The sequence below is a fragment of the Argopecten irradians genome, chromosome 11, assembly GCF_041381155.1.
Source record: "Argopecten irradians isolate NY chromosome 11, Ai_NY, whole genome shotgun sequence".
Classification (NCBI taxonomy): Eukaryota; Metazoa; Mollusca; class Bivalvia; order Pectinida; family Pectinidae; genus Argopecten; species Argopecten irradians.
The window spans coordinates 26,489,553-26,504,119 of NC_091144.1; the positions used below are offsets into that span (position 1 = coordinate 26,489,553).

Consider the following 14,567-nt stretch of genomic DNA (forward strand, 5'->3'; position numbering starts at 1 on the left):
ATGCCTTCACCCATAAATCTCCACCTTGGAATGATTTATGGATTTACAAGTGCATGAAGTATGACAATTTATCAGTGAAACCAATAATGTCTATTAAGATTCTTAAGTTTAATTTTGGTTTGCTTCAATTTAAAAATTGTGACCTTGGATATTTCAGCATGAGAGCAGAAGTGAAAAAGTGCATAGACGAAAATATTGGAGAGTGTTCCAAAACAGAAGTATACCAAGTTACTCAGCAATACTATGCTGCCCTTCAGATCATAGGGACATTTTGTGATGGCGATGATGGTGATGATGAATCAAAGGAAGTAGTTGACCCGGAGGTCACAGACATCTATGGCTGCATCAGCGGTTTCCATATCAAAGTATCAAAAGTACTGGAGCTAGCAGGAACAGGGAGACCAACCTCTGGATCAGCTGAAGGAAGTGTACAAGCTTCTGAATCAAACACAGGAAGTGGACAAACTTCTGGATCCAAAGCAGAAAGTGGACAAGTATCTGGATCCAAAGCAGAAAGTGGACAAACATCTGGATCCAAAGCAGAAAGTGGACAAACATCTGGATCCAAAGCAGAAAGTGGACTAACATCTGGATCCAAAGCAGAAAGCGGACAAACATCTGGATCCAAAGCAGAAAGTGGACTAACATCTGGATCCAAAGCAGAAAGTGGACAAACCTCTGGATCCAAAGCAGAAAGCGGACAGATGTCTGGATCCAAAGCAGAAAGTGGACAAACGTCTGGATCCAAAGCAGGAAGTGGACAAACGTCAGGATCAGGAAGTGGAAAAATGTCAGGATCAGGAAGTGGACAAACGTCAGGATCAGGAAGTGGACAAACATTAGGATCCACTGGTGGTGCAAGCCAAGTATCTGATGGTAAAGACTGTCATGAGGAGGAAACTGAACTAGCAGGTGTATGTGCTGATGTCAAAGCAGCATGGCATTGTATCCAGACAAACCTGCCTCGTCTTGCCTTCCATGAGCGTGTCATACTCAACCACACCTTGTATGCTGTGTACCAGGCAGCAGAATACACATGTAGATGTGAGTATACTGCTTATTTAATGCTAATATGGGGTGATATGTCCAGTTGTATTTATTTGCTAATTGAAAATTTGGAAATTTCGTTAGAGTTGTCTTCAAGTTTTTTTAATATTAGTTACAGTGTGTATCCATTGGTTTTGTAATATTAGTTAAAGTGTGTATCCATTGGTTTACAGTTGTAGTTAATTACTGCCTGAGCCAAAGAACTTGTGTTCCATCTGCTAAGTGATAAATAAAAATTTTAATGCAATTAAGCCACACTGAACCACTCCATATTAAAAAATGTAAGCTTTTTATCTTGACGTTTCTGCTGATTTTGATGTTTTAGCTCAAGTATGTCATAGCTGTACTGAGCTGGAGGATAATGACTTGTGCAACAAGCAACACCCTCAAGAATGTGGGAAAGGGGAGGTAAGTTAAAACAAAAATCAACACATGAGGGTACATTAAATTAAATTTTCAGAGCAAGGATATCAGAAAGTAAAGGTAAGTTGAAACAAAAATCAACAAATTGATTAGTTATTAATTTTCAGAGCAAGAATGTGGGAAAGGAAAGGTAATTTAAAACAAAAATCAACAAATTAAATGAATTATTAATTTTCAGAAAGGATATCAGAAAGTAATTAAGTTTCAACAATGATTAGTTATAATTTTCAGAGCAAGAATGTGGAAGGGTAGGTAAATAATTTCAGAGGATATCAGAAATTAAAGGTAATTTAAAACAAAAATCAACAAATTAATGAATTATAATTTTCAACGCAGTAATCTGGGAAAGTAAAGGTAAGTTAAAACAAAAGTCAATTATAAAAGTTACCATATTAATTTTCAGAGCTTTTTAGAAGGACTGCCATGGAATAGAGAGGGGGTGGAGAGCATGAAGCGTATTACATTACATAATAGACATGGTTTAGCTTAGTAAGAGTAATTAAAACTATAACAAGGAAAGAAAAGTCAAAATTCAAATGAATTTATTGAATTAGACTTATCTGGATCTGTTGGTCACTACATGACATGACTTTTTCTTTCTCTCTTTATAATTTCTTTCTTTCTTACTTTCTTTCTTTCTTAATTTCTTTTTTTATTTTTCTTAATTTCTTTCTTTTTCTTTCTTTCTTTCTTTCTTTCTTTCTTTTTTTTTATCTTTCTTAATTTCTTTCTTTCTTTCTTTTATATTGAACGATGAAATGTTTTTGCATCTCTTTAAATTGAACACTTGAGGTTAATAATGATTCAATGCCACTATATTTTCCAAGGTATGTTATGCTCAAACTAAGGACAGTAAATTGTACAAGGGATGTCAGTCAGCAGGAAAATGTGATCAGTCATGTGCATCCAACGAAGACTGTGGTTACTGTTGTACTGGATATCTATGTAACAAGCCACCAAATGTTGAAGGTAATATCATTTAATACAGTCCCATGATTATTCAGAAGTCATTTATCCAGATGATGTACATATTGTAAATAAACTTTCTTTAGTGAACGATTTACTTTCATAAATTTAACAATTCAAGTAAATTTGCGGAAGCTTATCTCCGTAGATTAGCATCTACATCATTTAAATTGATAGAATTTGCATTTAAATTTCAAAATTTTAGTTTTGAATCTAAAATCATGATAGTTAGTACAAACACAGCGAAATTTTTTGTTGACTGTGTGCAAATACTGGTAGCAGTCATTCTGAAGGTCATTTTTTCGCTGTCTAAGGACATTTTGCAAAAGAAATTCAGTTTAAAGTATGATTCATGCTGTTGAGGAACAGAATGATTCATGTTTTCTGAAACTTGTATGATTTTCTACTTAAACAAAAGATGGCAACATTATGTAATGTATATATTATATACTAGATTTCAGCCATTAAAGGTATCACACCTGTATATTTATGAAATCTTTGTTGTTGTGACTTCACAGATAAACCTGTTCAAAGTAGATATCTGTCTTGAAAAGATCCCTCAGAAAATACTTTAAGGGACAATTCAGTCTAAGAGTACATTTAAATTTGCATATATTTTGGAAACAAAACAGTTCTAATAGAAATTAGATTAGTTGGTTTTACTGTAATATGCCAGAAAATGTTAAAACTCTCTTACGTACTGTCTGCCATTACACATAGTCAAGGTCGGATGCCTTATACATGTATGTCATACCCTGGCCCTTGCCAGTGTAGTAAAGAATTTTTTGTCTAAAACTACACAAATTGCTCTTACAGTAGTGGGACTTTACCTTTTTAGATGGATTTTTTTGTCTAAAAATAATTTAATCAACTCCTCAGTGGTTATGTATTGCATTTGTTTAACGTGCGTGACTTTGGCTCGGGTATGTGTACAGCGTAAATGTTGTACCTGCTTAATCGTATTGATCAACTATTTGGAATTTTCATGGTATCAATCAAAATACTTAATAATATCGTGAAATTTGTCAATATTTCTTGTTATAAGTTTCATATGGAATGTAGAACATTACATTTATGTCTTATTTTCTACCTGGTTATGTAACAATTAGCCTCAATGAATTGCCCCTTTAAAAGCATTTTTATTTCTAACTTAATTTTGAAAAAGAAAGTAGATGACTGATTTTTTAGTTTATTCTGCGAGGAAACATTATTTCTTGCAAACCTATTTGTAGGAATGAAATATTAAATTCTTAAATTATGTTTTCAGATCCATTGGTGTGTGATGTAACGAGAGCAGTTTCATGTGCCATGGAAGTTGTATCTATAGTATCAAAATCAGACATGATAACAGAGAGGTAATGCCTAAAGCTGCATTAATTAACCCACTTTGATGCTATCAAATTTTTTTCTTGTTTCTGATTGCTTCAAGAGTTACGTTCACAACTATTTGAAACTCTACAAAATGAACTAATACAAATACTAATACTAAAATTACATTAGATGTATGAATTGTGAAAGGAAGTTTAATTGGTTACTTAAGTATTTTTTGCTATTTGAATATGTTTTCTGTAACAGTTAAATCTGTATGCAAATTCATTGTTATTAGTAAATGATTGAAGTTATGTGCTCTATTGCCTGAGACCCCTTCCCCAGCCCCAACCATTCCCTCACACTGTCACAATCTATCTAATGTTATCATATATAATTGCATAATGTATTAGTTGATTACATTATTGGAAAACTTACTGACATTTCCTTTAATTTTTTTGTACATGTATTTACATTTCACAGATGGTAGATAACTCTAACATTCAAACAGAATAATTAACCGATTACCTACATAATTGTGTTGTGTTTTGATCATCTGCAGGGTTTTGAGTGCAAGTTTAACCTGTATGGCGACCTTCTCTCAAGACTGTTCCTCAGACAACCTCACAATCATCTATAAAGTTTCAATGATAATCCGTGAAATGTTGACTGTAAGCGGCTGTGGTGCTGAATCATCCCTTTACAAACACTGTGGGACAGTAGGAGTTCTCACCCTGGGTAGGATAGCCAAAAGTCCTTTTGCCTCTGACAGGACAAAATGCAGGTAAAATCTCAATTTTATCGTCGGTAAACTATCTAGGCATTGGATAACACTACTATTTAACTATATTACTTGAGAGTTCTGTGCTACAATTATTGTTTAATTGAGCCAAGAAACCTGTTTCTCTTAGTCAGACAAACTTTTGATTCAGGGTTCCCACGCAACCTGGAAAACTGGAAAAAGTACGGAAAATTGAAATGAAAAATCAGTTTAGGGAAAACCTTGAGAAACAAGGAAAATTTGTAGAGAGACCTTGATAAAGCCTTGCATTTTATTAGTTGCTTTAGTTTATCATACTGTGTCCGATAGCAACTAGCTTATAACTCTTAACATAACAGGCATGAAGGAAGCTACACAAACAAACAAATGTTGATATATAGTTTATTCATTGTTTTCTTTCATAATGAATGTAGTTTTATGTTGAAACAGGTCCAGTCAGCATCATACAATTTGCATAATAACTAGTGAAAGGTGTCTGAAAGTGTGAAAACATGACTTGAGTTTCACTTATTAGCCATGAAAAAACCTTGAATTTTGGTCCAAAAAAATAGTGGGAACCCTGTATGTTGATTGAGACAATTGCTACTGCCTGATTCTATTTTCAAATATTCTGTTTCAATGTTGAGTGTTCTAGTACATGAAATATTATGTATTAATGAGTTATTTGATATACTCTCAGAGGTTTGAAAAATAGTTATAGTACAATTAATAGGATTTGACCTGTTTTATTGGTCTGTCCATACAATTAGTCGATTATTTAAAATGCTTTCATCTTAGGTCCTATTGTTAATTTCAGGTACACAATATTTGATCAGATAAAAGTGGTTCAAGTACAATTAGTAACTTCATATATACATAGTACTTCTTTCATATATCCTTATTATGCTTAACTATCAAACAGTTATCTTATACTTTGAGGACACTATAGGAGTATAGTGGGATACTGACTGTTTGAATTTGGATTCTTGGATACAAACATCTACCATAATTTGTCTCGAATGATATATAACATAACTTGTCCAATAGACACAGGTAAATTTATGGCTTAGAAATTTCCTGGTTTAATATTGACTATATTTGAAATGTTTTGTTTTAGCCTGCTGAATGCTACTCAGACATTACTGGACACGATAGAACAATCACAGCAGTGTTTCAGTAATGAACTAGCACCCGTCCTCCAATCTATGGAGGAAGTGAAGACTTCATTCATCGGTGATGCTTGTTCAGAAGACTTTGTCCAGCCTAGGTGTCATGTGGATGCTGTTTTCTCCTGCTTTGGAGTCTCAACAAGTAACATAACGACTGGTGGGGTGTCGATGACAATCCTACCTATCTGTGTTAATAGGTAGGTCTGTCTGCTTACATCATACAGATTACAAATATTCAACTACAGCTTCACAGAGTGACAGGAAACTTCCAAAGCAGGCATTTCAATGCTTCTCTGATGTATTACATTCTCTGCTTCATTGTCCATATCACAAAATTACACATTGGTAGGAAAATTCCAATTTAAAGCAGGCATTTAAATGCTTCCATAGTGTATTACAATGAAATAGTGACTGATCAGCAAAAGCTTGCAGAGTGCTTTACAATGCAGTCCAAACTTTTTTCAGTTTTTGTTCACATATAAATTGCACCAATGTATAAGTGATATGCCTGAGTAAGTAAGAAAGTTGAGGCTTATAAACGTCTGTATATACATATATAGTCAATCAGTTTTAACTAAGAAATATTTTGTTCAAATTACATATAGTTTATAATTATATTGATACCAAAAGTTATTTGGCTTACTGTGAATTTGATTGACAACTTATCCAAAATAAAACTTTGATTAACATGTGATTTTTTCTCTGGTCTATATTAACAGTTCATTATGGGAGACAAATAAATGTCTGGTTGACAACTTGGCTGCATGCACGTCTGTACAGAAGGCAACCATCTCAGGTTTCATTAATATGTTTGTGAACCTGATAGAAAGCACTTGCTCAGCATCAGATGTATCTGAATGGGTGGAATTCACAAGGTTCGTATTTTTTTTAAGTTCTTTTAAGTTCTAGAAAAGTGGAGAAAAAAAACTTATAATTGTTGAATGCCATTGTAAATTTTGCTGAAGAAAACTGCAATTATTTTAAATTTACTTTATACTGTTTTCAAATCTATATGAGAGTTCTCCACAAACTCTGTACAGTTTGATATTTCATAAGGGTTAGTATTTTCATCACATTCTAAATTGTGTTTTACAGGAATACTGTCAATTTTGACAGTGACCTTGAAGTCTGCATCTCAGGTTTCTCAAATGCTGTTATGGGGGGTCTCAATGGAGACCGTACAGATGTCTGTGACGCCTTCGTCGACACAATATCGTGTGTCGGGGACTTGGAGTTATCTCCCTTCCAGAAGGCTTTAGGACGTAGTTTTGTGACCCTTACTAGTGAAAGTTATGATGCTGCCTATAATTGTATTGGACAGACAGGTATAGATATCATTTACACTAACTAAAGGTACCAACTGAGTCACTCATGAAAATTTTACATCTAGGATATCAAATAAACACTGAAGACCTTGAATCACAACTGAGTCACTCATGAAAATTTTACATCTAGGATATCAAATAAACAATGAAAACCTTGAGTCAAATTCAGTTTGTTAATTTACCATACATAGTATGCTGTATTTGCATAATACAGATTTGTCTGCCCTTGTGGGTAGGTATTAATCATGACGTCATGTGTTTCCTACCATAAAATCATACTTTCAGAGAAAACAACCTAAATTTTGCTCACAAAATATTGCATAATTTCACAATGGATAATTTCCGGGCAAGGAAGCTAACTCTGTAATATGCAAAGTCACTAGATTGGTGTATATAGACTGTTCAAGTTAAAGTTCTGATAGATCTCATTAATATAGCTTTGATTAGTGAGAACCCATTACTATACGGGTTAATATATTTATTTAGGCAATTTATAGAATAAAATTGATTGAACAGGGGTTTGATTAGCACAAATTTTAATACTTGCAATAAATACCTTAATTATTAATGAAATGCAAGAAATGCTAAAAATATGCATGTACATGCAGTAATAGTTAAGCAATTAATGATTTACTTGTATTGAAAATATTTTTCTCTCATCTATCTTGTGCCTATATTTTAGTGTAATGAATATTTATATAAAACAGGTGAAAATCTTGTCTTCTGTGAGCATGAAACCATCTCAATAGAATGCCCAGCTGGAGAAATGATCAATATAAAGGAGGCATTCTATGGAAGAGAGAACGACGTCACATGTACAGGACCCGGCAGGCCTGTTAAAACCATCGCTTGTAGGTCCGACGTAGCTCTGGAAAAATACAAGGAGATTTGTCATGATAAAAACAGCTGTTCACTGCAAGCTAGTAACTCTGTGACGGGAGATCCATGTGGAGGCACTTTTAAATATGCACGGGTTTCGTACACCTGTGAAAATACAGGTATTTTTGCATTCAAAACATTCCTAGTTAGAATAACTACATATAGTTAGATAACAAAATAAATGAAATTATTATCTTTCCTGTTAGGTTATATAATGAATCAAACTATCTTTTATTAGATACATATATACACGTACGTTCAACTCAGGTTCTCTCGCTAGGGTTACACCTCTCTGTATTAATTATATAACAACACAGATAACAAGTTCATGTCATTTATTATAGTTAGGACGACCACACAGTAAACAAGACAACATATATAGACATACTGACAGCCCTCACACGCAGACGTACAACGCACCTTCAAAATACTGTTATGCCGCTAGACGTCCACCCCACTGACCCAGTAAATAATATACTAGTACTACATAGACCGCACTGGTGAGCCTGTCGCTCTGATGTGCCATGAGCACAGGTATGCGTGCTCCTTATATACCCTGCACGCACAAAGCTACCCAATCATTTGACTAACGGGCAGAATGGCCCGCGCTATTTTAAATATGTATATCTTATCACACACGAACCATATTCCTGGCGCCAGGACTCAAACACACACACACACTTTGTCTTACTTTCAATTCTGTCACACATGTAATATCATATCAGTGAGACATGTAACATGACGCTGCGCAATTTGGAACGCTACCCAAAGTGGAACACTTTTAAAATATGTGATACAGAATTTTCAGTTTACAATCTAAACTTACAATAACTGTCCTGAACAAAAATAAAGGTGCTGTCTTATAACTGTGACAATTTTAATATTTCATTCTCTTACCAGTTGCTTATTATCTGTACATGTATTTGAAAATGAAAAGTACAAAATTTTGAAAAACTCTAGGAAACGACATCGTGGGACAACCCTAAAAACATCATATATCTTAAAATAAGAAAAACAATTGCTGAATGGAATATTTTTGAAAGACATGTGACACACAGGTCTGGACTGGCATTCTTCAAAGCTCTGTATTTATAAATATATATATATTCACTGCTAATAAGTAAACAAATCATGAAATTAAAAACAAAGGCATCTATTTGTGGAATGTTAAGAAAAAAATCTAGATTGAAGCATATAAGTAAGAAAATTTTTACAAATATCTTCAAAAAGCGTTCCAGTTTGGGTAGCGTCACATTTGTTGAATCTTAAGTACATGTACATACCATATACTAGTTATTTACACAAGTCAAAACGAGGGAATTAAATTTTGAAGGTTTAAAAATTTTTCAATGTTAGCTTTCATGGTTTATATGATTCAACCATTTCTGAATATTTCTTTGATCTAATTTCCGCAATCATAACAATGTTCCGCAAAATCATTCAAAACTAGGCCATAAAAATCTTTCAGGATACTTGAAATCATTAATTTTGCAGAAAGCTAGTTTTGCATTTTGACTTCTTTCTTACTGATTTAATCTATAATGTTTGTAATATTTTCACAGGGATAAAATTTCACATAATTTGGCCAGCTATTTAATGGTACACAAAATTATGTTGGTTGACATTATTTTGTTTTTATTAACTATGATTGTACAATTCAAATGTTAATATAAATATTTTCAAGAGTTTGATTGCGTGAATGAAGGTTTTGCTATCCCTATATTCTATAGGTATAAATGGATCAGTAGAGGTAACTACCTGTGACTTAGGCCTCACATACGGATACCTGGCTCACCTGACCATACAACTTTACACCAGTCGCTTATTTACCCAATCATCTGTCTATGATATCTGTAGGTAAGTAGCTTTGTAACGCTTCTGAATCAGGTCAACTGTCAACTATCAGATAGTTCAATAAGGGGGTTTTGAGATCCCAAAATAATGTGGGTAAAGTACGATTTACCATCGATTAGTATACAGTATATAGCCACCTTTTATTAATTAGTATATGTATATATTATATGTTACAATCACCGGTAGGTGTGACTTATTGACGATGAATCATACTTTACCCAGGTTGTTTTGGAATCTTTAAACTCCCGTATTGATTGAGCATCTGGCTAGTGTTTGGATATCCCGGGCTCGAGCCCAAGTCTAGCTGTGCAATGTCCGCTCCTTTTACATTTGTTGGCTAGTGTGAGTGTGTTCTGGAATAGATTGATCTCACAGTTCAATCAACCAGGTAGCTCAATTGGTAATATATCCTGCCATAGTGTTCTAAGGTTCAAACCTTTTTCTGATTTTTTTTCCACTCCAGTATAGCTCTACCAATCTTTCATCAATTAATTGACGGATATGGCACCGATGGAGCATGTGTGTAGACTGCATAGGCAACCTTCATGGTGATAGCAATATCACTCGTAATCTTTGATGTTCAAATATGTATCAAAATTACGTAAGTCAACCCTGAAGTTAAAGCCAGTTTTCAGTTTATTTTCTATAATTAGCATGTACCTTTCCTATATATACTTTTTAGGATATTATATATTTATCACATAATCCGCCCGATATCCAGTGATTGTGAACCATGTAATATTTTTGCATATGTCATTTGTGCAATATGATCTTGAGCAATTTTCAATGGCTGAAAATCCATTGTGGTGTCCAGGGACGGCTCGCAAAAATTAGAATTTCTTCAACATGTTTCATAAAAACTCATATGAAATGAACACTCATGTAAGATCCAACATAAAGAATCTCATATGAAATGTACACTCATGTAAGATTTTGTATAAAGAATCTTACATGAGGTCAGCGTTCACTTTATACATTGTATATCATTTCATAGAACAGGTCTTGGAAGTTTTATATGTACATTTAGTGAGCCTTTTACTTAAAGGGACAATTCATTCTAAGAGAACACTAAAATTTGTACATATATCGGAAAAACCCAGTTCTAATGGAATTTAGATCAGTCGGTTTTACTGTGATGTGCCTGAAAAGTCCATGGTGGTGACATGTGTGTGAAATTTTCAAACTCGCTCGCTGTCCGCCATTACACATTGTGGTCGAACTTCTTGTATGCCGAACCCTGTCACTTGCTCGTAGAGTAATGCAACTATTGTCTATAACTGCTCAAATCGCTCTGACTATAGTTTGTTTACCTTATTGGGTGAATTATCTTGCCTCAAAATCATTTTAACACCTTCGCAGTGGTTATGTAGTTCATTTGTTTAATGTGCGTGACTTTGGCTCGGGTATAGGTAAAGCGCCCATATTCCACCTGCTTAATCGTATTGATCAACGATTTGATATTTCAACGATATTAATTAAAATACTTAACAATGACGTGGAATTTGTCAATGTTTAACGTTATTTGTTTCATAAGAAATATAGAACAATACATTTATACCATATTTCACTTCTTGGTTATGTTAAAGAATTAGCCTGAGTGAATTGTCCCTTTAAAGCTTGATGCAAACTTCATATTGAAATTTTTGCCACCATTTTCAGTTATAATCTACTGGATCCCTTTCTGGCAGATGTTGGTTTCCTAATTTCATATGAAGTGTTTTATTTGGACAAGTGGTTAAGATGTCCCGACATATTACCACAATTAAGCGCCAGCCCTGACCTCTTGGTTGCAAATTTGAATCTCCATGGAACAGTTGCCAGGTGTGACGGAACCTCTGGTTGGCGGTTTTTCTATCTGGTTTCCCTCCACTATCAAACCTAGCTGACGCATCTTTGAATGACCCTGGCTGTTAATAAGACGTAAAACTTAACAAACCAATATTTATTTTCCAGGGATGCTGCAATGATAAAATCCTTTGTGCAGACCAGTATGAGAAGCTGTCCGTCTGATCCTTCCCTGAACACATTACTGGAGCTGTTTGATATTGGAGTGTCGCAGGTTTGTGTTGGAGATATACCTGCTGTGGACAATGACCAGCTAACCCTTGGAGAGTGTAATGTTGCTATGGCTGAGGAATGCTTCAAGCCGATTATTCCTTATTTTGGGGCCAACGTCCGGGATGCTGATGGCCTTTGTTGGTATGTTACAGTCCTGAAATTGATACAACCAATTCAAGTCTGTTTGTTGGACAGAAAACAGGCTTAACTACACAGTAGACCAACTTAATTTTGTGTTAGGATTTCTTCAAGTAATTGATTACAGTATATATATTCCTTTGATAGTTCCTTTGAGTAATTGATTACAGTATATATATTCCTTTGAATTTTCTTGGTGTAAGTGATTACTGTATATATATTCCTTTGAGTTCCTTTGAATAATTGATTACAGTATTAAATTTCCTTTGAATTTCTTCGAGTAATTGATTACATTATATAAATTCCTTTGAGTTCCTTTGAGTAATTGATTACAGTATTGAATTTTCTTTGAATTTCTTCGAGTAATTGATGACAGTATATAAATTCCTTTGAGTTTCTTTGAGTAATTGATTTACTAGTATTTATATTCCCTTTGAGTTTCTTCGAATAATTCCTTTGAGTTATTGATTACAGTATTTAATTTCCTTTGAATTTCTTCGAGTAATTAATTACAGTATATAAATTCCTTTGAGTTCCTTTGAGTAATTGATTGCAGTACTGTATATAATCCTTTGAATTTCTTTGAGTAATTGGATATTCTGATCCCTGTAGGGAGCTTGAGTCACTACAGCAGTGTATACATCGATACCAACCCACTTGTCAAGATGCTGAATTCAAACCGGTCACTGATAGCTGGGCTGTTGTCATGGCTACATTTGGAGGCAAATGTGAATTCTTCGATGGACTGCCGGGTATATGCTCAGTAGACAATGGATTGAGCTGTATCGATGATTTGATTGAAAGTTCAACAGGATGTAGGTAAGGTTTTGATTAAATGGGTTACCGTATTTTCCGGACAATAAGTCGCACCTGTGTACAAGCCGCAGAGGCCTTTTTTACGATTACGTGTGCAAGTTATATTTAGCAGTCATTCAGAAGATTGTTTTTTCCCTGTCTGCGGACATTTCTTTCACTCAAATAATATTTAAATAATATATTTAACTTATTGTTTGATATTTGATGGTTTTTGACGTTTTAGTTATTATTTTCTTGGTAACGATCCTGCAGCAAATCGATAGCGAAATCAGTCCGCCATTGTGTTGTGACTGTAAACAACCACGCTTCAGTCGGCCGATTTTCCATGAATTAAACAATTTTACGATTGAACATGTATCTGGTACGTTATTATTTTTATCTTTATTATATTTTCATCACATATTATATCGTTTAAACACTTTTACAGTGATATTTTCGATGTATAACTTTACTAAACCGCTATTGTGTTGCGCTAGTAAACAAACACGTTTCAGTCGGCGGATTTTCCTTGAATTAAACAATTTTACGAATGAATATGCATCTGATATGTAATCATTTTCATCGTTAATATATTTTCATTGCATATTTTATCTTTTAAACACTTTTACAGTGATTTGTTCGATGTATAACTTTACAAAACTGGCGAGTAAAACTTACGATTTTCACATGTGAATTACGACGTAATAATGCCAAAACATCGTCAGATTTTGGTTTTCGTCCACAGATAAGTCGCACTGGTGTATATGCCGCACTCCCGATTTTCAGGGAAAAAAGTAGCGGCTTATACTCCGGAAAATACGGTATCTTAAAAATACATTTGAAACATCGTTTCTTTTAATTGGCAAGTAGAATGTTCTGTTTGATCAGTCAAGCAGAAAAATATTGATAATGGATAGGAGCCATGGAAAAAATATTCCTGTAATAGTCATTTTGTAAATGTTATAAATTCAAATTCTACCAGTGCAGTTATTAAGGTTAATTTTCCAGAGAGTTTATAATAACAAAATTTGTGCAGCAGGAGGGATGGGTATTAATTGACAGTTCTAGAACCTACTGGCTGGAGATTATATCTGACCATCGGATCAGTATTTGTGTAATAACACATGATTTTTTGTAGCTAAGTCATATCTTCTGATAAACAGATACAACTAAGCAGATTTCCAGTAAAACAATTAAAGAATGAAAAGCATGCAATATAAATGCAATGGAGAGAATTAGTCTGGCCCTTTGAACTCTTCATTCCCTTGAGCAATTTATTGTCATTTGACAATTACAACTCATCTATCACTTGTTTAGTACATAATATATTCATTAGATTTCAAGAAGTTTTTGTGTATCTGCCTTTTGGATTTTTATTAATATAGAATACCAGCTGTTTTTCTCGCATTTAATTGTATATCGAATACTTTTGAAATTCTAGCAACATCAATGAAGTAAAAGCATGTATAGACACCAATGTGGTGGGATGTTCTAGCCTCTCAGCCCTTATAGTCAGGTTTCATCTGATTGGCTCTGTTCAGCATCGTCTTCCATCATGTGATCAGAACCTGCAGACCAATGATCCAGTGGTTGATGACCTCATCAGTTTCTGTGCTGTTCCCATGGACAACCTCACAAGCATATATTTGAGTGGTGACTCGCCAAGTTCACAGACATGTGATACTCTGTCATTCTTCATCAATTGCTTGAAGACGAAGTCAGAGGAAATGAACATCATAGTACTGAAACAAGCTTTACAGGAATATCAACCCATGTACACGGCTATGATCAACAGATGCAAGAAAATTAGTAAGTAAATCAGGGATCTGAATCTTCCTCCCTCTG

General features: G+C 34.2%; 1 protein-coding gene across 2 annotated transcripts in view; it reads left to right on the plus strand.

Annotated features, from left to right (window-relative positions):
• The window catches only part of LOC138335132 (uncharacterized), a 114,213-nt gene that overhangs the window by 69,117 nt on the left and 30,529 nt on the right, over window positions 1–14,567 (plus strand). For both annotated transcript variants that reach the window (XM_069284071.1, XM_069284070.1), the window contains exons 45-57: window positions 158–1,044; window positions 1,373–1,455; window positions 2,298–2,439; window positions 3,704–3,791; window positions 4,307–4,528; window positions 5,622–5,870; window positions 6,393–6,548; window positions 6,769–6,998; window positions 7,706–7,996; window positions 9,608–9,734; window positions 11,685–11,930; window positions 12,540–12,746; window positions 14,164–14,531. In XM_069284071.1, coding sequence (XP_069140172.1) covers window positions 158–1,044; window positions 1,373–1,455; window positions 2,298–2,439; window positions 3,704–3,791; window positions 4,307–4,528; window positions 5,622–5,870; window positions 6,393–6,548; window positions 6,769–6,998; window positions 7,706–7,996; window positions 9,608–9,734; window positions 11,685–11,930; window positions 12,540–12,746; window positions 14,164–14,531 — 3,296 coding nt within the window. The remainder of the gene's footprint in view (window positions 1–157; window positions 1,045–1,372; window positions 1,456–2,297; window positions 2,440–3,703; window positions 3,792–4,306; window positions 4,529–5,621; window positions 5,871–6,392; window positions 6,549–6,768; window positions 6,999–7,705; window positions 7,997–9,607; window positions 9,735–11,684; window positions 11,931–12,539; window positions 12,747–14,163; window positions 14,532–14,567) is intronic.